Raw genomic sequence first — 23,497 nt, forward strand, 5'->3', positions numbered from 1 at the left:
AGAAGGGTTTGCTGTCCGTACTTTATAGGATTGTATGGAAATGCAAATTTCTACACTGGCCAAATGGTAGCCATGAGAAATGTGGCTATTGAGCCCTTGAAAACTGGCTAGTCTGATTTGAAATGTGCTGCAAACATAAAACACACTGGATTTCAAAGATGTAGTATGAAAAAAAGAATGCAAAATATCTCATTATATTTTCAAATTACATTTTGGATATATTGGTTTAAATACAATACAGAGAGTCCCTGACTTACGATGGTTCCACTTTCCATTTTTGGGATTTACCACGATGTGAAAGTGATACTCATTCAGTATGCTCCTTGACTTATGATGAGGCTATGTTCAGATAAAGATTTTCAATTTACAATAGCTTTATCTGGACATAACCCCATTGTAAGTCAAGGAGCATCTATTTACTACTAAAACTAATTTTGTCTACTTTTTATTTTTTTTTAAATGTGGCTACTAAAAAATTTAAATTTATACATGGGGCTTCCATTTGTGGCTCACGTTTTATTTCCTTTTTTTTTTTTTATACTTTAAGTTCTGGGTTACATGTGCAGAATGTGCAGTTTTGTTACATAGGTATACACGTGCCATGGTGGTTTGCTGCACCCATCAACCCGTCACCTACATTAGGTATTTCTCCTAATGTTATCCCTCCCCTAGCCCCCCACCCTCCACAGGCCCCGGTGTGTGATGTTCCCCTCCCTGTGTCCATGTGTTCTCATTGTTCAACTCCCACTTATGAGTGAGAACATGCGGTGTTTGGTTTTCTGATCTTGTGATAGTTTGCCAAGAATGATGGTTTCCAGCTTCATTCATGTCCCTGCAAAGGATATGAACTCATCCTTTTTTATGGCTGCCTAGTATTCCATGGTGTATATGTGCTACATTTTCTTTATCCAGTCTATCATTGATGGGTATTAGGGTTGGTTCTAAGTCTTTACTATTGTGAATAGTGCCGCGATAAACATATGTGTACATGTGTCTTTATAGTAGAATGATTTATAATCCTTTGGGTATATGTCCAGTAATTAAATTGCTGGGTCAAATGGTATTTCTAGTTCTAGATCCTTGAGGAATCGCCACACTGTCTTCCACAATGGTTGAACTAATTTACACTCCCACCAACAGTGTAAAAGCATTCCTATTTTTCCACAACCTCTCCAGCATCTGTTATTTCCTGACTTTTTAATGATTGCCATTCTAACTGGTGTGAGATGGTATCTCATTGTGGTTTTGATTTGCATTTCTCTGATGACCAGTGATGATGAGAATTTTTTCATATGTCTGTTGGCTGCATAAATGTCTTCTTTTGAGAAGTGTCTGTTCATATCCTTTGCCCATTTTTTGATGGGGTTGTTTGCTTTTTTCTTGTAAATTTGTTTAAGTTCCTTGTTGATTCTGGATATTAGCCCTTTGTCAGATGGACAGATTGCACATTTTTTTCTCCCATTCTGTAGGCTGCCTGTTCACTCTGATGATAATTTCTTTTGCTGTGCAGAACCTCTTCAGTTTAATTAGATCCCACTTGTCAATTTTGGCTTTTGTTGCGTTGCCATTGCTTTTGGTGTTTTAGACATGAAGTCTTTGCCCATGCCTATGTCCTGAATGGTATTGCCCAGGTTTTCTTCTAGGATTTTTCTGGTCCTAGGTCTTACGTTTAAGTCTTTGATCCATCTTGAGTTTATTTTTGTATAAGCTGTAAGGAAGGGGTCCAGTTTCAGTTTTCTGCACATGGCTAGCCAGTTTTCCCAACAGCATTTATTAAATAGGGAATCTTTTCCCCATTGCTTGTGTGTGTCAGGTTTGTCAAAGATCAGATGGTTGTAGACGTGTGGTGTTATTTCTGAGGCATCTGTTCTGTTCTGTTGGTCTATGTATCTGTTTTGGTACCAGTACCATGCTGTTTTGGTTACTGTAGCCTTATAGTAAAGTTTGAAGCCAGGTAGTGTGATACCTCCAGCTTTGTTCTTCTTGCCCAGGATTGTCTTGGCTACGCGGGCTCTTTTTTGGTTCCATATGAAGTTTAAAGTAGTTTTTTCCAATTCTGTGAAGAAAGTCAGCGGTAGCTGGATGGGGATAGTGTTGAATCTACAAATTACTTTGGGCAGTATGGCCATTTTCATGATATTGATTCTTCCTATCCATGAGCATGGAATATTTTTTCATTTGTTTGTGTACTCTCTCTTATTTCCCTGAGCAGTGGTTTGTAGTTCTCCTTGAAGAGGTCCTTCACATCCCTTTTAAGTTCTATTCCTAGGTATTTTATTCTCTTTGTAGCAATTGTGAATGAGAGTTCACTCATGATTTGGCTCTCTGTTTGTTCTTGGTGTATAGGAATGTTTGTGATTTTTGCACATTGATTTTGTATCCTGAGACTTTGCTGAAGTTGCCTATCAGCTTAAGGAGATTTTGGGCTGAGATGATGGGGTTTTCTAAATATACAATCATGTTATCTGCAAACAGACAATTCAACTTCCTCTATTCCTATTTGATTATCCTTTATTGCTTTCTCTTGCCTGATTTCCCTGGCCAGAACTTCCAATACTATGTTGAACAGGAGTGGTGAGAGAGGGCATCCTTGTCTTGTGCCGGTTTTCAAAGGGAATGCTTCCAGTTTTTGCCCATTCAGTATAATATTGGCTGTGGGTCTGTCATAAATAGCTTATTATGTTGAGATATGTTCCATCAATACCTAGTTGATTGAGAGTTTTTAGCATGAAAGGCTGTCAAATTTTGTTGAAGGCCTTTTCTGCATCTATTGAGATAATTATGTGGTTTTTGTAGTTGGTTCTGTTTATGTGATGGATTATGTTTATTGATTTGCATATGTTGAACCAGCCTTGCATCCCAGGGATGAAGGCGACTTGATCATGGTGGATAAGCTTTTTGATGTGCTGCTGGATTCAGTTTGCCAGTATTTTATTGAGGATTTTCACATCAATGTTCATCATTACTGGCCTAAACATTCTCTTTTTTTGTTATGTCTCTGCCAGGCTTTGGTATCAGGATGATGCTGGCCTCATAAAACAAGTTAGTGGAAATTCCATCTTTTTCTATTGATTGGAATAGTTTCAGAAGGAATGATACTAGCTCCTCTTTGTACCTCTGGTAGAATTCGGCTGTAAATTGGTCAGATCCTGCACTCTTTTTGGTTGGTAGGCTATTAATTATTACCTCAATTTCAGGACCTGTTATTGGTTTATTCAGAGATTCAACTTCTTCCTGGTTTAGTCTTGGGAGGGTGTATGTGTCCAGGAATTTATCCATTTTGTCTAGATTTTCTAGTTTATTTGCGTAGAGGTGTTTATAGTATTCTCTGATGATTGTATTTCTGTGGGATCAGGGTGATATCCCGTTTATCATTTTTTATTGTGTCTATTTGATTCTTCTCTCTTTTCTTCTTTGTTAGTCTTGCTAGTGGTCTATTTTGTTGATCTTTCCAAAAAACCAGCTCCTGGATTCACTGATTTTTTGAAGGGTTTTTTGTGTCTCTATCTCCTTCAGTTCTTCTCCGATCTTAGTTATTTCTTGTTTTCTGCTAGCTTTTGAATATGTTTGCTCTCGCTTCTCTAGTTTTTTTAATTGTGATGTTGGGATGTCGATTTTACATTTCTCCTGCTTTCTCTTGTGGGCATTTAGTGCTATAAATTTCCCTCTACACACTGCTTTAAACGTGTCCCAGAGATTCTGGTACGTTGTGTCTTTGTTTGCATTGTTTCAAAGAATATCTTTATTTCTGCCTTCATTTTGTTATTTACCCAGTAGTCATTCAGGAGCAGGTTGTTCAGTTTCCATGTAGTTGTGCAGTTTTGAGTGAGTTCTTAATCCTGAGTTCTAATTTGGCTGCACCGTGGTCTGAGAGACAGTTTGTTGTGATTTCTGTTCTTTTACATTTGCTGAGGAGTGTTTTACTTCCAATTATGTGGTCAATTTTAGAATAAGTGCGATGTGGTGCTGAGAAGAATGTATATTCTGTTGATTTGGGGTGGAGAGTTCTGTAGATGTCTATTAGGTCCACTTGGTGCAGAGCTGAGTTCAAGTCCTGGATATCCTTGTTAATTTTCTGTCTCATTGATCTAATATTGACAGTGGGGTGTTAAAGTCTCCCATTATTATCGTGTGGGAGTCTAAGTCTCTTTGTAGGTCTCTAAGAACTTGCTTTATGAATCTGGGTGCTCCTGTATTGGGTGCATACATATTTAGGATAGTTAGCTCTTCTTGTTGAATTGATCTCTTTACCATTATGTAATGGCCTTCTTTGTCTCTTTTGATCTTTGTTGGTTTAAAGTCTGTTTTATCAGAGACCAGGATTGCAATCCTTGCTTTTTTTTACTTTCCATTTGCTTGGTAGATCTTCTTCCATCCCTTTATTTTGAGCCTATGTGTGTCTTTGTACATGAGATGGGTCTCCTGGATACAGCACACTGATGGGTCTTGACTCTTTATCCAATTTGACAGTCTGTGTCTTTTAATTGGGGCATTTAGCCCATTTACATTTAAGGTTAATATTGTTATATGTGAATTCGATCCTGTCATTATGATGCTAGCTGGTTATTTTGCCCGTTAATTGATGTAGTTTCTTCATAGTGTTGATGGTCTTTACAATTTGGCATGTTTTTGCAGTGGCTGGTACTGGTTGTTCCTATCCATGTTTAGTGCTTCCTTCAGGAGCTCTTGTAAGGCAGGCCTGGTGGTGACAAAATCTCTCAGCATTTGCTTGTCTGTAAAGGATTTTATTTCTCCTCCACTTATGAAGCTTAGTTTGGCTGGATATGAAATTCTGGGTTGAAAATTTTTTTCTTTAAGAATGTTGAATATTGGCCCCCACTCTCTTCTGGCTTGAGAGATCTGCTGTTAGTCTGATGGACTTCCCTTTGTGGGTAACCCAACCTTTCTCTCTAGCTGCCCTTAACATTTTTTCCTTCATTTCAACCTTGGTGAATCTGACAATTAGTGTCTTGGAGTTGCTCTTCTCGAGGAGTATCTTTGTGGTGTTCTCTGTATTTCCTGAATTTGAAAACTGGCCTGCCTTGCTAGGTTAGGGAAGTTCTCTCAGATAATATCCTGAAGAGTATTTTCTAACTAGGTTCCATTCTCCCTGTCACTTTCAGGTACACCAATCAAACATAGATTTGGTCTTTTCACATAGTCCCATATTTCTTGGAGGCTTTGTTTGTTTATTTTCACTTTTCTTTCTCTAATTTGTCTTCTCGCTTTACTTCATTAATTTGATCTTCAGTCACTGATATCCTTTCTTCCACTTGATCGAAATCAGCTATTGAAGCTTGTGTATGCTTTACGAAGTTCTTGTACTGTGGTTTTCAGTTACAAAGTTCTTGTACTGTGGTTTTCAGCTCCATCAGGTTATTTAAGCTCTTCTCTACACTGGTTATTCTATTTAGCCATTTATCTAACCTTTTTTCAATGTTTTTAGCTTCCTTGCAATGGGTTAGAACATGCTCCTTTAGCTTGGAGAAGTTTGTTATTAACGACCTTCTGAAGCCTACTTCTGTCAACTAGTCAAACTCATTCTCTGTCCAGTTTTGTTCCCTTGCTGGTGAGCAGTTGCGTTCCTTTGGAGAAGAGGCGTTCTGGTTTTGGGAATTTTCCGCCTTTCTGCTCTGGTTTCTCCTCATCTTTGTGGTTTTAGCTACCTTTGGTCTTTGATGTTGGTGACCTATGGATGGAGTTTTGGTGTGGACGTGCTTATTGTTGATGTTGATGCTATTCCGTTCTGTTAGTTTTCCTTCTAAAGACAGGCCTCTCAGCTGCAGGTATGTTGGATTTTGCTGGAGGTCCACTCCAGACCCTGTTTTCCTGGGTATCACCAGCAGAGGCTGCAGAAGCAAATATTGCTGTCTGATCCTTCCTCTGGAAGCTTTGTCCCAGAGGGACACCCACCTGCATGAGGTGTCTGTCGGCCCCTACTGGGAGGTGTCTCCCAGTCAGGCTACACGGGGGTCAGGGACCCAGTTGAGGAGGCAGTCTGTCCGTTATTGGAGCTCGAACGCCATGCTGGGAGAAGCACTGCTCTCTTCAGAGCTGTCAGGCAGGGACATTCAAGTCTGGAGAAGCTGTCTGCTGCCTTTTGTTCAGATATGCCCTGCCCCCAGAGGTGGAATCTAGAGAGGCAGTAGGCCTTCCTGAGCTGTGGTGGGCTCCGCCCAGTTCCAGCTTTCCTGCCGCTTTGTTTACACTGTAAGCATAGAACCGCCTACTCAGGCCTCAGCAATGGCAGATGCCCCTCCCCCCCGCTAAGCTCTAGCATCCCAGGTGGATCTCAGACTGCTGTGCTAGCAGTGAGCGAGGCTCTGTGGGTGTGGGACCTGCCAAGCCAGGCACGGGAGGGAATCTTCTGGTCCGCTGGTTGCGAAGACTGTGGGAAAAGCGCCGTATTTGGGCAGGAGTTTACTGCTCCTCCAGATACAGTCACTCATGGCTTCTCTTGGCTAGGAAAGGGAAATCCCCCAACCCCAACCCCTTCCCAGGTGAGGCGATGCCCTGCCCTGCTTCAGCTCACCCTCCATGGGCTGCACCCACTGTCCAACCAGTCCCAGTGAGATGAACCGGGTACCTCAGTTGGAAATGCAGAAATCACCCATCTTCTGAGTCAATCTCACTGGGAGCTGTGGACCGGAGCTGTTCCTATTCGGCCATCTTGGAAGTGACCTCTCATGTTTTATTTCCAATAAACAGTGCTGTCCTAAACTCTTGATTTTTATGTGGCCTCATTGTAAATAACAGTAGCATTTTAAATACATTTGGGCCTTCTCATTGGCATTCAGTGGGGACAAATTCCATTTGAATGCTCAGTTTCTATAGATGTGGTTATATAGAAGTGCTTGGGGCACGGTAAACTAAACTCAATCACAGGTGACTTACATTTGCATCCTGGCTTGGCCACATGCGGTGTAATCTTAGTTCAGTATTCAACTTCTTTGAGTCTCAGTTGCCTCATCTGTAAAATGGCTTGTGTTCACCACAAACCCCAAAATATGTTTTCTGATTGAATGCAAAACAGCCTTAAATGGGGACATGTCTAAACGGATGCCAGTCACACACGGCTTCACTGATTCTAACAATATATCAGAATAATAATTTATAATATGAAAGCAGAATAAGGTTTGAGGTCCACAAATGTCATCCACCAAGAAACGCCTTTTTGCCCCAGGTTTGAATGCTAAAAATGGAGACTTTCTGCCAGGACTTCCAATAAAATAGTCACCCAGGCACAGTAACAACGAAGAAAACCTTTCCTAAAATCATCACTTCTTTCCCTTGGTTCTGCCTCTCTCTTCTCTGCTTACCCTTGAGGAGGAGGGATTCGGGGAGTGAGGAGGGGAGGAGGGTGGTGTGCCACATCTTAGAATTGGAATGAAGAACAAGGGAAAAATTTCTATTAGGAGTGATGCTCTTCAGAAAACAGTAGCAAAATCATATTTTGAAAACTCTATCCATATAAATGAATATATATGTATATGTATATATATGTATATATATATATGTATATCTTCCTGTGGTCCCTCTATTTTTTATAGACTGTACTATGATATACCAAATAAATTAAAAGTGTTTAAATTAAATGTTAAATTAAAAATGTTTTATTAATAATAGTTGTACATATTTTTGGGGGTATATGTAATATTTTGATACCTTTATACAATGTGTTTGCAGTGATCAAACTGGAGTAATTGGAATAGCCATCACCTCAAAGGTTTATCTTTGTGTTGGGAACATTACAATTCTATTTTGAAATTTATAATAAATTATTGAATACAAGAACTTATTCCTTCTAACTAACTGTATTTTTGTACCTCTTAACCAACTTCCCTTTGTCCCTACTCCCTTCCCTTCCCAGGCTTTAGTAACCACCATTCTACTCTTTACCTCCATGAGAACCACTTTTTTTTAGCTCCCACATGTAAGTGAGAACATGCTATATTTATTTTTTTGGTGCTTGGCTTGTTTCACTTAACACAATGACCTCCAGTCCCATCCATGGTGCTGAAAATGACAGGATTTCATTCTTTTTTATGGCTGAATAATATTTCAGTGTGTATATATATACCACATTTTCCTCATCCATTCATCTTTTTTTTTTTTGTTTTTTGAGATAGTCTTGCTCTGTTGCCCAGGCTGGAGCGTAGTGGCGTGATCTCTGCTCACTGCAAGCTCTACCTCCTGGGTTCATGCCATTCTCCTGCCTCAGTCTCCCGAGTAGCTGGAACTACAGGTGCCTGCCACCACACCCGGCTAATTTTTTATATTTTTAGTAGAGACGGGGTTTCACTGTGTTAGCCAGGATGGTCTCGATCTCCTGACCTTGTGATCCACCCGCCTTGGCCTCCCAAAGTGCTGGGATTACAGGCGTGAGCCACCACGCCCAGCATCCATTCATCTGTTGATGAACATTTAGGTTGATTCCATATCTTGACTGTTGTCAACAGTGCTGCAGTAGACACGGGAGGGCAGATATCTCTCCAATATACTGGTTTCCTTTCTCTTGGATATATACCCAGCAGTGGGATTGCTGGATCATATGTAGTTCTAATTTTAGTTTTTTGAGGAACCTCCATACTGTTTCCTATAATGGCTGTACTACTCTACATTCCCACCACCAGTATACAAGTGTTCCCCTTTCTCCACACCTTTGCCAACATTAGTTACCAAATAAAGTATTCTTTAAAAAGCAAGTTACAAAAGGTCAAATTTGCCTGAAAAGTGTTACCAAAAAAATCCAGCTACTAGCGTAGTGCTTTTCATATGATAGGCATTCAACACATAGTTGTTGCATTAAAAACAGCATCAAAGTGATTATTATATATGGAATTTAATCCACTTAGTAAGTTATCTGTGTGGTCTAGAATAGGAATTAGATTATTTACCAGTAGTGTTGAGAGTTGATTGTGAACTAACCCCACCCCTGCAATTTTACTCAAAATAATATATTAAACAGAAGTGACAAGTCATTTCTTTATCCCTTTATTCATTTACATACAAAGTATATTGTGAATATTTTTGCTTTACTGAAACAAATCTACTAAAAGGCAGAAATAGTACAAAATCATACAGAGATAAGAATCCTTCAACTGTTCATTTCACCTTACCAATTATCTAGTTCTGCCATCTTTCTATTTTAATGATAGGTTTCAAATTCAAAACTGCTTTCAATCTACAAATTTAGATATGTAATAACTGCTGGTAAAAATATTGATTTTTGTAGCCTGGTTCCTCTTTTACATAAGTGCTTATTTCAAGTTTGCTGTGATCACCATAGAAACATTCTCTATTGCTAGAGGTTGGAGGTTATGATCATTCATTTATTTAACAAGTACTTTTCAAACATCTATTCTGTGCCAGGACCATGATAGGTAGTCATTACTTTCATGTCATCTGTTTTAAATGCTATTTTAGATCTTCCAAAATACACGTTACTTTAAATCAAACCATCAAGTCCAGACAACTTTTGTTTTTCTAACTTGATTCAAGGGCTGAGCATTAAATGCCATAGAACAACAGGCTGATGCCCAGGCTTCTGATAAGTGACATATTTTAGCAAATGTATGACAGCCAGGCATTGTGTGTAAATCTAGCATAGCTTGATGGTTAAGCTTCCTGGTTGTAGAACCAGAAAGACTTGGTAGTGAATTCTGGCTTTGCCATTTACTGGTTGTATTATCTTGGACAGCTTACTTAACCTCTCTGAGGCTGTTTTCTCATTTGTTAAAGTTGGAACTAATAATAGTATATACCTCATAGTATTACAGTGACAAATGGATGAGATGCTGCATGGAAAGCACAAAGATCAGTGCTGGCATTTACTAATTCCTCAATAAAGTAGCTATTAATAGGAGGAATTACTAATTGGCTATTGATAGGAAGAATAAAAATCATGATAGTGATGGTAAAAGTATTTACCTGGGTCAAGGGGCTTCCTTATTTGGCTAAATTATCTAAAATGCATAGGAAAAATAGAACTTTTAGTTGGCTATTTTTCTTTTATCTATCTATCTATCTATCTATCTATCTATCTATCTATCTATCAATCATCTCGTTCTGTTGCCCAGACTGGAGTGCAGAGGTGCAATCATAGCTCACTGCAGCCTAGAACTCCTGGGCTCAAGCAATTGTCTCACCTCAGCCTCCTAAGTAGCTGGGACCAGAGGTGTACGTTACCACACCTGGCTGGCTATTTTTTTCACATTCTGGTGTCAAACACAAAATGTTTCATGATTTGGTTGTCTAAGATATTTTAGACACATATTAATCCATTTCAAAGATTAAAATACACTTTAATATTTATTTTTTTTTTGATACGGGGTCTCCCTCTGTCGCCCAGGCTACAGTGCAGTGGCATGATCTCGGCTCACTGCAACCTCTGCCTCCCGGGTTCAAGTGATTCTTCTGCCTCAGTCTCCTGAGTAGCTGGGACTACAGGCATGTGACACCATGCCCAGCTAGTTCTCATATTTTTAGTAGAGATGGGGTTTCACCATATTGGCCAGGCTGGTCTTGAACTCCTGACCTCATAATCCACCCACCTCGGCCTCTCAAAGTGCTGGGATTACAGGCATGAGCCACCGCGCCCAGCTACTTCAATATTTCTATAGATGCCTAGTTCATGAAGGATTTTAGGGTCATAATATCCAATGACTGTAGATGCAAAAGTTTTAGAAAATGTATCCTAAGCACAGAACAAACTCTAAATGTTCAGTTAGTTAAATGCCAAACTTATCTTGTTTCTTTCTCTGAAAATTGTAATGCTGACAAAATTCCAGATAACTTAAAGCATCTGACAGTTCAGTTCTGAAGTTCTACTACTGCATTGTAACTATAATTTTGCTCATTAACTGTGTAGAATGTAAGTTTACCAGATCTAAAAAATTGTTAGCTAATGAAACAAAGTAAATAGAGCCTCCAGTGAATTAAATAACTTCACGTTATATTTCTAAGAATTTTACTCACAATGGCCACAGGGTCATTGCTGCGAGTTGCGGCCAGGCTGAACTTCTTCACGTGAGTGTTGGTCTCCAGAGCCTTTGCAAATTCCCTCAGGGTTGGAATTGGAATGTTCTAAGACAGAGAAGACATGGCTAGTTGATGAACCATTGTATGGCACACTCTTGCCAAGGTAAGAACCCACAACCTTTAAATACCATATATGTATAGATAAATACATGATATCCCTTCTAAATGAGGGTCATTACCTAGCCTTCAGCAACCAAGCTATCCTGAGCCAACAGCACCACTTAGTGTCCAATAGGGGAATCTAATCTACCACTATGGTATCTCTGAGTGTCGTCTTTCTGTTTTCCCTAACCAAGAAAGTATGCACATACTATACTTCCCTCTTTTTATTTTTCACTCTGTATTCTAGCCAGACTGACATATTTGCCACTGTTTTAATATACCAGTCTTTCTCTTTCTCAGACCTTTATATATGCTTTCCCCTTAGCCTGGAAATTCCTTTTGTCCTTTTCTCTTTCAAGACTCAGATGTAATATCATCTCCTTTGTTTACTGGATCTCGTAGGTAGCATTAAAATTTTTCTTTCTTGCAATTCAATGACATTTGGGGGCTCATCACATCATGTTATAATTATCTGTTTAGTGTTTTTCTCCTAGTACAATTGTTTTCAGAGTAAAGACTGAATAAATCTTATTCATCTTTGTAATCCTTTTTCTAGATCATTTAGCACAGTAATGACCACTGGGGAGGGAGACAATATGGGGTACAGTTAGAAGTGGAAAAGAGTCCTGGCTGCACTATAGCCTAACTCTATGACCTTAACAACTCTTTTAGTCCAACTAATAATTAAATGAGATAATAAATTCCAAGTATTTAGCAAAGCACATGGTGCATAGTAAGTACTCAATAAAAGTTGGTTATTATTAAATGCTAAGAATTGGCCCAAAAATAATAAACAAAAGAGACTTCAGGTAATGTTTACACACACACACACACACACACACACACTCTCTCTCTCTCTCTCTCTCTTTCTCTTCTACTCTTTCCCTTTGAGAGTGGCATGACTTATTATCAAATTGAATAAAGTGGAAGTGACAACATGTGACTTCAGAAAACAGGTCATAACAGGTATTGTGGCTTCCTGCTTTCTCATCTTTCTGTCTTGGATCACTCGCTCTGGGGAGCCACATGGTGAGAAATAGAGGCCTCTTGCCAACAGCCACACGAATCTGCCATCTTGGAATTGGATCCTCCTGCCCCAGGCAAGCCTAGTACTGCAGCCCTGGATGACAACTTCACTACCACCTCATTTGAGACCCTGAGCCACACTATCCAGCTAGCCACTACCAGATTCCTGATACTGAAAAATTGTGTGTGAAATAATAAATGTCTGTTGTTTGAAGCCTCTAAGTTTTGGAGTAATTTGTTACTCAGCAATAGATATAACTAATGTACTATGCTTAACTCAGATATGGTGATTCTTTTCAAATAATTATAGAAATCACTGTTTTCCAAAACCCACTTCTTTTGAATAGGATACCTTGACTCCAACTCAGTGACTACAAAGAACTGCAAACAGGTGTGAAAACAAGCAATCGGTCATCTCTGGTAAGTTTTCTGACCTCATGATAAATTAAGTGACTGATGATAATCACAATGAAATACCTTAATGTTGTTGAGGTTGACTTCTTGCAAGCTAGGATCATTGGCTTTCATCTGCTGCAGGCTTATTTCCACATTTGTGGGATTTGGTGGTTCCTCAAATACTGGCTTTACTTTTTCACCTTTGACAACATCTAAAACACAAGTTTTCATTTTAAAAAATGCAAAGTCTCTCCTATCAAAATCAGTGGCGACTTCCCCCAAAATGACATTTCTTTCATATGCTCTGATTCCAATAACACTTTAATAGCAATGACAGTAGGTTTATTCTCAGCTAAGCAAGCATGGGAGTGGTATAGCTCTGAGTCACAGTTTGGAAGGCTGGTGTTTCTCAACTGCAATGAGAATTCCCTGGGGCTAACACTGCATGGACCCAAAAGCTCAGGAAACCCTGCAGCAAACTCCAACTTTCAAAATATCCATGGGCAGTTATTGCTGCTCCATATGGACATCTGTCAGACTATACTAACTAGACTACAGGATCTGAGATACAAATCAGACACCACAATAAGTCTTCATTTCCCAAACTTTAATACCCCTCTGGCCTCTTGATTGTACCCTACCCTCCTCTGAGTTCTATTCTGGAGCTTTAGTTTTAAGGAAAGTATGGGAAGAGAAAGGGATAAAAAAGAAGAATGGAAGAATTCTCAAAAATAGTTAACAGAGATACAAAGGATTAATATCCCAATATACACAGAGCTCCTACAAATTAATAAGGTGACCCAATTAAAAATGAACCAATAATATGCTCAGAATAATCTGTTACTCAGCCAAAAAATATAAAAAGTAACTAAGCTCCAAAATAAAGAAATGAGATACCATTTCATTAGCAAACAAGTGTGCAACGAGGTAACATTTGGAGTTGGCAACAATGTGGAGAAAAAAGCATCTTCGTATTTCTCTATAAGTGGGAATGTGATCTGCTGCAAACGTTTTGGGAGAGTAATTTGGCATTATCTATCACAATTTAAGATGTGCATGTTCTATGACCCAGCAATTCTATATCTAGAAGTCTTACCTACAAAACTAAAAATAGCACAGATACATAAAGATATATATTCAAGGGTGTTCCCTGTTCCCTGATATACTTGTGATAGCAAAACATGATAAACAAAATGTCCATCAATATGAAAATGGGTAAATAGAGTATAGCATCATCACGTAACAACTCATTGTCTATTCATTAAAAGAATCTATTCAGGAGCCAGGCATGGTGGCTCACACCTATAATCCCAGCACTTTGGGGGACTGAAGCAGGAGAGTTTCTTGAGGCTGGGAGTTTGAGACCAGGCTGGGCAACATAGTGAGACCCAGCCTCTACAATAAAGTTTAAAAATTAGCCAGGTGTAATGGTGCATGCCTGTAGTCCTAGCTGTTCAGGGGACTGAGGTGGGAGAATCCCTTGATCCCAGGAGTTTGAGGCTGCAGTGAGCCTTGGTAGTGACACTGGAATTCAGCCTGGGCGACAGAATGAGACCCTGTCTCAAAAAAAAAAAGTATCTTCATTATCTATCCATTAAAAAAGTTATCTACTCATTTTGGGAGGCCGAGGCGAGTGGATCACAAGGTCAGGAGATCGAGACCATCCTGGCTAACACGATGAAATCCCGTCTCTACTAAAAATACAAAAAAAAATTTAGCTGGGCGTGGTGGCAGTTGCCTGTAGTCCCAGCTGCTGGGGAGGCTGAGGCAGAAGAATGGCATGAACCCGGGAGGCGGAGCTTGCAGTGAGCCGAGATCGTGCCACTGCACTCCAGCCTGGGCAACAGAGCAAGACTCCATCTCAAAAAAAAAAAAGTTGTCTACTCATTAAAAGAATGAAGGAAACCTATAAGTACTTGTAAGAGGCCACAATTAGAAGACAAGTTAATATTTGTATGTGTATGTATAAACGTCCAGAAGGTTATGCACCAGATTGTTAATAGCAAACATTGTCAGAATGTTACCCTTTGATGCTGAAGCTAAAAAGGATGAGCATGTTTTATCCATATGCATAAGAAACAAGAAAGCCCAGACTAAGCAACATAGCAAGATCCTGTCTCTACAAAAAAAATAATTAACTGAGTGTGGTGGCATGCACCTGTAGTCCCAGCTACTCAGAAGGCTGAGCGGAAGGATTGCTGGAGTCCAGGAGCTGGAGGCTGCAATAAGCTATGATTGCACCATTGCACTCCAGCCTGGGCAACAGAGCAAGCCTCTATCTCAAAAAATAAAAGGAATATTGCTCATGTGTGTCTAAATTACCACTATAAATAATATTTCATATATATGCTACTGAGATTAGAAAGCATCTCCCAAGTCTCTATTAAAGTGAATAAAATAAAATTAACCTAAGAAAAGCTGTAATCCTAAAAATTAGTTGGGTGTGGTGGCACACGCCTGTAGTCCCAGCTACTCAGGAGGCTGAGGCAGGAGAATCGCTTGAACCCAGGAGGTGGAGGTTGTAGTGAGCCGAGATTGTGCCACTGCACTCCAGCCTGGGTGACAGAGCAAGACTCCGTCTCAAGAAAAGAAAAAAAAAAAAAGCTGTAATTTTCTATGAGTTTTCAAAGCACATGGATCACACTGTACCGAAATGATCTGGTTATTGGTCCTTCCTTACCCCGGACAGATAAATTCCCTTGGGCAGGGACCATTTTCATCTTTGTACCTAAGCCTAGAACATTCCTGACACATAGTAGGTATTTAGTGGATGACTGATGAATGAATGAATAAAAAAGTCTAATTAATTGTACACGTCTACAGGAAATGATGACATAGAAGATGGTGGTGTGGAATGTCCTGTGCACGTAAGTCCATGCCAGCGTGTCTTTCATGCCCTCTGAGGGAAGTGGGCATTCAAATTCTAATGACAAGCATCTATTATTGAGACAAAAAGACACTCAAATAGAGAAGGGAACTTATTTAAGCTACCGTAGTTGATTAAAACATCCTTAGGAACATGAAATGCTGCATTTTGTGATGACCAAGCAATCTTATATCAGCATTTTTTTTTCATGAATATGGATTATACCATTTAATGCAGACCCATATATCAACAATTTCATCTTCTGACTAAACAGATCTACCAAGAAAATGTTCTGGGCAACACACACTGATTTGTACTAGTTTCACCGCCAGATGGAGCTCTCATTGTCAGCTGCTCTGTTCTGGTTTGATTGCTTAAAGCCCAGTGATCCTAGCGAAATGACAGTGTAAAGCCTGCAAGAGTCAACAGGCCTCTCTCCTACCAGCAACCCTGGAGGCTAGAAAGCTTTACAAAACCACAGATTGCACATCAACTTACTTCTGACAGGTCCTTTGCCACCTTTACTGTTGGCTGTTTCTTCATCGAACTTTGGATTGTTGAGCAAATTGTGTACTCCAAGGACAGCTAAAAACAGACAGTCAGCAAATGAGCATTAAGTTTGGAGAAGCACCTTAGGATGTCCACATTGTTAATTTGCCCCTTGAAGAACAATTCTTCACATCATAAAGATAAGTCCCTGAGTCCTCTTTCCTTGCACAGCGTATGGTACATGTATAGTGTTAAATACACTTACAAAAAACCTCCTTTCAAGACCACCAGTAATCTTCCTGTCTTTCTACATCTCCACATGTAGAATCATTTAGGATCTGAGGAACGGTGGCCTAGTTATGGCCACAATTTACTGAAAATCTGCCTAGACCTCATAGTTAAATAGACTCAACCTTTCAGTTTTCTCATCTGTAAAATGAGAAGGTGGGACTGAGACTAAGGGTTTTTAAGATCTAACATTACATAGATTACTGCATATATTTTTCCAGAGGCCTCTTTCAATGTCAGCCTCCTCATCTCTCAGTACCAAATATAATTGTCTCTAGAGCATTCCAGGGTGGGGGAAAAAAAGCAACATCAGCAAAGAAAAGGTCAGCTAAGCATACTGAGACTTTCAGCTTCCTGTATTACACAGAACTTGCACCAGGAGGCAGCATAGAATGCAGGAAACAACACTGGGGAAGAATGAATGTGGAGCAGACTAAACCTGCAACTGCTACGCAGACTTCCCTTTGCTAATGAAATTCCAGGTGATACTGGCCACCTGAAGAAGGATCCCAGAAGGGATAATAATCTGTTGACAGGTGGCAGAGGAGTGCCTCTGAGATGCTTATCAGCTCTACTGTAAGCTACATATTGAAGGAGGGAGGCAGCTGACACAGCACAAGGAAGGGCAAATGGTCAGAGCTAGCAAGGACCTGGTGAAGAGGGGGACTTGGGAGCAGTCAAGAATCCTGACTCTGACCACGTTAAACTGTGTGACTTGGGAAGTTGTTAAATGCCTGAGTCTCCGTTTCCTCATCTGTAAAACAGGGATAATAATTATACTTTATTACCAAGATCAAATGACTTTCTATGTGTCAGGCACTGTTCTAAGTGCTTTACAAATTCTTGTTAAATAAATAAGAATTTGTCACTGTGGGCCGGGCGCGATGACTCATGCCTGTAATCTCAGCACTTTGGGAGGCAGAGGTGGGCGGATCACAAGGTCAAGAAATCGAGACCATCCTGGCCAACATGGCGAAGCCCTGTCTCTACAAAAAATACAAAAATTAGCTGGGCGTGGTGGCGGGCGCCTGTAATCCCAGCTACTTGGGAGGCTGAGGCAGGAGAATCGCTTGAACTCGGGAGGCGGAGGTTGCAGTGAGCCGAGATTGCGCCACTGCACTCCAGCCTGGGTGACAGAGTGAGACTCCATCTCAAAAAAAAAAAAAGAAAAAGAATGTCACTGTATCTCTGTGAAGGGGACAGGAGAAGAAGAAGGTGTCCCATTTGATAAACACTGAGGCCACACAACAAACATATCTTCTTGCCCTATGCTCACCAAGTAACTTCTAATTTGGCTCCCATTGCCAGGTTTTCATTTTTATCTGTTATCTGTGAATTGGGCTAATGGATCAGTTCCCACCACTTTGCTCAAATCTGACTGCTTCTATATATACTGATAAGATCAAATTTCCAGTCCAGAGCTCCCACAGTTTAGGGCTGGGAACTAGACTCTGGATGGTGACCACACTGACACCCAGCCAGTCTAAGAGGTGCTGTTTTGCAGGTCAACTACCACTCCCTTGAAGAACTTTCTGTCTGCTTCCTATCTGCCACAATAACATGGGCAATATGCCGACACTCCTTCTTATCTAAAACTCAATGGCTGCCAGCCCATCCGCCCATGGGGCTGCCTTCAATTTTCCAGAAGGGCCCACCCTAGAGAAGATGCTGCCAACACCCCCAGCCAGGCTTCCTTCTGAATTCCTAGGGAACACAGGACGAGGGAGGGAAGCTGAGTAAGGATGAACAAGGACAGTTTTCTATTTGGATTCTCTCTCTGGTTTTACTGTATGAATTTCAGGATCTAATATCTTCCAAATAATTGGTGTTTTTCTCTTTTTCCTTTCTCAAGGCATTTCCTGGGAATTCAAGTTCAGCCCCGCATTGTCCCTCTGGGCAATTCTGGTAAAGACCATGAGGCAACCCCTGGGAGGAGCAGTAGCCATAACAGGATCCCTCCACAGCAACCCCAGGGCTAAGACCAGTGGGTGCAAAACACCTTCTTCACCAGGTGACGCCAGTGCCTCAACTCCTGCAGTGGTCAATACGGTCAATATTAAGTTCACAAACATGAGAACTTCCTGATATCATCACAGAAGGAATGAAAATGCAATTGGGGTGGCTGGTACATATTAGAATAAGGCTGGTTCTCCTGGGAGGAAAGAGGTGATTATTCTATGTCTTCCAATGGAATAAAAATTCTTGCCAAAGCTGTGGACTGGTTTTTAAAGCACCTCTATCCTGTGGTGATCTAATAACCCTGTGTACGTAGAAGGAAGATCTAATGTATAAATCTACGGGTAGATGCAGAAAATCTTTCTTGACGGCTATACAAGACATGGGAGTGGGCCTAGGTAATTAAGGTCGAGAGACTTACTTTTCATTACACATTCTTTTGTACTCTTTGACCTTTTTCTATCTGCATTTTAAATAATAATAATTATTATCATGTTGCTATTGTTAAGACTAGAAGGCTAACAGACCTCTTAGCGTTTTCTGAATCAAAGTGGAACAATGACTGTGGGAAGAACAAGAACTTCATAGAAATGTTGTGATGATAAAATGCCAAATGTGAAAGCTTCTTAGAAAGCAAAAGAGCTGTTGATTTATTTTTAAATTCTCAACACTCCTTCATATTTGTTTGCTTTAATTTCTCACAGTAACTTTTGAGTTTTGTGAGACGGGTATTATTTGCAGCTGAAATAGAGCAAAATAACATTTGCTCAGAGAGGTTAAGTCACCTGCATCAAGACTTACAGTTTCATAACGGCTGGTGTCAACCTGCCATTCTCCTACCTAAGAGAAGCTCAAAGGCTGCTGCCATGGGTGCCAGTGCATGCCAGGAGGTCACAGAGCCAGACAGGAAAGTTCCCAGAGTTCAGGACTAACCTGCAAGATCATAGAGTTCGGTGTCAGAGGCACTGGCCAAAGCTTCTTCCAGTTCTGGGTCAAGGGTCACTTTTTCTTCTTTACGAGTTTCTATAGGCTTTTCTTTAGGGATAAAGACTCTCCCTTTAAATCAGAAGAAAAACAAAAATATTGAGTACTACTGCCTTATTGGTAGAGTAAGTAGACTGAGCAGAGAATGCAGTTCTGGCCATTGAGACCCATATGATTATGCCAGTTCATATCCAACTGAGATTCCTGGATTGCCAGGATGGTGCCAACATCAGTAAGTCACTGTCAGAGGGAAGGAACACTGGAGGAGGAATGCTGCATTCTGCCACACAGAGATCTGAGACTATAGTCCTTAAACACAGAGGGAAATGGTGGCTTCTACCCCTCTCCTGTTGGCAGTACTGCCCTTGGGTCTGGGCAGGAGAGGCCCTGCCCTGAGTCGTGCACTTTAGAGGACCCCATACTAGTCTTCCTGTGGCTGCACCTCTCCCCTCCAGGGGAGAAACCATGAGGCCAAAGGGATATTCCCATCCAGCATATATGCCACTTTCTAGACCACACTTCAGGTACCTAGGACCCTGGAATGCCTTGCCCAAAGAGCCCTAAGCCTGCCTCTAGGGCCTCCATAAACCCCTTCCCATGTCTGTCCTCCAGAAGGCAGGTCACACTGCTGGGTGTGTACCCCCAGGTCAAGGGGAGGCTATTTGTGGGGGAGCCTGGATGAAGCTTGGATATGTGGGCTTGGGTGTCCAACATGTGTGTTTGAGGCCCTGGCAGTGTGGGACAGATCAATATCCTTGCATGGAACTCTGGGAAGTTCAAGAATACTGGCCTTCTAGGTATATCTAAAGGAGGATACAACATATTTTAATGGTTTGTTAGCTTTAAAATATTTGGAAAATGTATAATGTGGGCTTCTATTTGTATTCTTGCCTTGGACCCTGCAAATATTAGGGGCAGGTTCGTCTAAACAGCACCAGGAGCTCCTGAGTTACAAACTGGTGATCCCCTGGAGTGCTCCCTCTAAATTGGGAATGCAGACAACTAGCATGCCATATGTGGGGTCAGGTGGGCTAGTGTAGTGACCTGGGGACATAGCCACCTCTCTAGAGTCACCAAAGCAGGCATGATTGTAAGGAAAAATCAGGGTCACTATACTTGGAGATAGTGGGGGTCTGTGAGCAGCAAGACATTCTGTGTTTCCCACAGATGCATCCTCTGCCACCATCTCCCACTTCATCCTGTCAGTCAGATTCCATTTATTTTGTCCCCCACTCACTTCTGAAAATGCTGATATCTATTCCCTAACTCCCAGCTCAAACTTCTGGACTGATGAAATAACATTGCTGTACCCAGGAGGATGGCACAGTTACTGCTCCTAACTTTGAGCCAGGCCAACACATCCACATCCCACACGTGCACCATGGACATTCTAGAGCCATGATCAAAACATCCCAGAGCATTCATATTCCTTTCTAATTCTTCACAACTTTTGACTCTTGGTTTCTCTCTTTTTTGAAGCTGCTCTGACTTTTGGGGCATAATCTTTGAAATTGTTCTCTTCCATTTTGATCTACAGAGTTCCCTAAAGGCTCATCTCGCTCCAGTTTCAGCCCATTGGGACGCAAGTTCTCTCCAGGTCTCCTTGGCTAGCCTGGCTTATCCCACTCCTATGGGAAAGGAAAGGGTCCAACCCAAAGTCAATAACCCTCATGCATGAGAACTCTCCAGGAGACTTCCCTGATTACAAGGGCTGTGTATTTCCTGTTTTACCATATTGTTAAATGGCTGGATAAGCAAACAGGAGTGTGTCAGAGCTGGGCACTCCAAAGACAGGAAAGAAAGGCACTACTTGTGGTCAGTCTGGGGCATCCTGGCAACAAGGTCATTATCACTGACATGCACCCTACTTCCTGCCTTGGGATCACTTTAGCCATCACATTTCTCAGAAAGAAGGAAAATACACTGGGAAACAAATTAGGAGGATGGCCAGAAGATAGAAAATGGAAAAAGAAATCAACCAATCAATAACATCTCAAATACTGGGGCTCATCTCAGACTTAACATTCCTAGCGTCTATGGCCTGAAACATTTTCTTTCTGGCCAAGATGATCTTAGGTCTAGAGTCAAAATAGGATTTCTTTCTTTCTTTCTTTGTTTTTAAAGACAGGGTCTCACTCCGTCACCCAGGCTGGAGTGCAGTGGTGCAATCATAACTCACTGTAACCTTGACCTTCTGGGCTCAAGCAGTCCTCCTGCCTTGGCCTCCCAAAGTGCTGGGATTACAGGCATGCCCAAGCTAATATAGGATTTTCTAAGTTCCTCTTTCCTGGTACTAAACACGAGGTACACAGCTATTGGTATTCAGGAGAACTGCTGATGCAGATCCATTCCTGGAGGTCCAAACAAATAACAAGTTCTAAGCAAAGCTCTGCACCAGAGTAAAATGTAGCCCAGGAACCTGAGGTGAGCCAGTACACAGTATTCAGAACTGCGGTTGTGCAGCCTCTCTTGAGGACCCCATATCAGCCTCCCGCTGCTCCTGGATGGCTCACTGGTCCTTCTAGGGCCCCTGTATACTCTTCACTCTGCTCTGCTGCTCTGATTAGAAAACTTGCTCCCTGCTCACTTTATTCAGTTGTGCTACTTCTCAACCTTCTCCTAAGCTACACTATGCAACTGTATACCCCTTTTACATCTCTATTACTCAGACAGCTCCTAAGTTCCTAACTCCCCCACCAACCATCTGGAGATTAATCTTGATCATGAGATAATTTACCATAGCCACTCCTCAGACCTCTACACTAAGAACAAAAGATAACAGCTTTCCCCTTATTATGCTGTCACTACTTGATGCTAATTGGGACTTTATTGAAGATTTGACATTATAATTTTTTTCACAATTCAATTAGTCCAATAGCAACTATGCTGCTACAGAAACAGATCCATATTTTCACAGTAATCCTTGATTATTTGCCTGGTTTGTCACTGTTCACTATTACTCTATTTATTTATTATTTTTTTGGAGACAGAATCTCACTTTACCACCCAGGCTGGAGTGCAGTGGCAGGATCATAGCTCATGGCAATCCTGAACTCCTGGGTTCATGGGATCCTTCCACCTCAGCCTCCCAAAGTGCTGGGATTACAGGTGTGAGCCACTGCATGTGGCCCAATTTTACTTTCTTAATGACATTCTCAATGGTGCGTGATCCACTGAATGTGCACAATACAGAGGGTAGCCTCGGCATTATGTGAGACAAGGCAGTAGCACTCTGCCTCATGCCAACTAGGAGCTGGATGCTCCTGCTCCCACTGCTGCAGTACAGATTTCTGAGATGCCATTCACTTTAATCCATGTTTATCAAGTGCCTCCCATGCCAGTTTCTGTGCCAGGATAAAAAAAAGACCCTATCACATGAAAACATGCAAAAACCAAAGTAAGTAAAGTGATGAACATTGTTACAGTGCTGTGAAAGCAATAAGTAGCTGTCATGATAGAAAGAAGAGAGGTCAGAGAAAGCCTGAGTCCCTGAAATTTAAGCTGAGACCCTTAGGATGTAAAAAATGGCGACATGAGCCAGAAGGAAGAGTCCATGAGAAGACCAGCCTGAGAGAGGAAAAGAACTGAGCAGGTTCAGGGAAGTGAATGAAGACAGTGGGGGCTGAGGATTAGCAAGGGAAGGCCACCTGCAGGTAGAGAGCTGGATGGAGGCTATATCTACTTTAAAGACCACAGTAAGGATTTGAGACTTTAAGAAGGGAAATGCCAAGATTTGGTTTGTTTGTTCGTTTATTTATTTTGAGACAGGATTCCACTCTGTTGCCCAAGCTGTAGTGCAGTGGCATGATCATGGCTCACTGCAGCTTTGACCTCCTGGGTTCAAGCGATCCTCCCATATCAGCTCCTAAGTAACTGGGAACACGGGGGCGCCATCATGCTTGGCTAATTTTTGTATTTTTTGTAGAGGTGGGGTTTTGCCATGTTTCCCAGGCTGGTCTTGAACTCCTGGGCTCAAGTGATTCTCCTGCCTCAGCCTCCCAAAGTGCAGAAATTACAGGTGTGAGCCACTGCACCCAGCCGACATGATCTGATTTGTATTATAAAAAGATTGTAGTTGCTGTGAGGTTATCAATAATTCCATTCGAATCTTAGGGCTCAAGTCACTGTCTATAGCTGAGGAAGCTGGACAGGCTATTGATAGTCACTCTTCCTCCCAAGGGGAGCACAGGGTCAGGAGCTAAGGAGGAGGGTTTCCTATTCTTGGCTCAGAGCTCAATCCTGGCATGGAAAAACAACTCCTTGCTCCTCACAGCCTTCCTAGCTCTGTCATCCTGTTTCTCTCACTAGACTACAAGCTCCTTGAGGGCAGGGCAGGGTCTTATTTGCCTG

General features: G+C 41.3%; 1 protein-coding gene across 1 annotated transcript in view; it reads right to left on the minus strand.

Annotated features, from left to right (window-relative positions):
• The window catches only part of TMOD2 (tropomodulin 2), a 57,764-nt gene that overhangs the window by 16,631 nt on the left and 17,636 nt on the right, over positions 1–23,497 (minus strand). The window contains exons 4-7 of the mRNA XM_003266933.4: positions 19,097–19,219; positions 15,929–16,015; positions 12,646–12,776; positions 10,978–11,085 (exon numbers count right to left, since the gene is read on the minus strand). Coding sequence (XP_003266981.1) covers positions 10,978–11,085; positions 12,646–12,776; positions 15,929–16,015; positions 19,097–19,219 — 449 coding nt within the window. The remainder of the gene's footprint in view (positions 1–10,977; positions 11,086–12,645; positions 12,777–15,928; positions 16,016–19,096; positions 19,220–23,497) is intronic.

The sequence above is a fragment of the Nomascus leucogenys genome, chromosome 6, assembly GCF_006542625.1.
Source record: "Nomascus leucogenys isolate Asia chromosome 6, Asia_NLE_v1, whole genome shotgun sequence".
NCBI classification, from domain to species: domain Eukaryota; kingdom Metazoa; phylum Chordata; class Mammalia; order Primates; family Hylobatidae; genus Nomascus; species Nomascus leucogenys.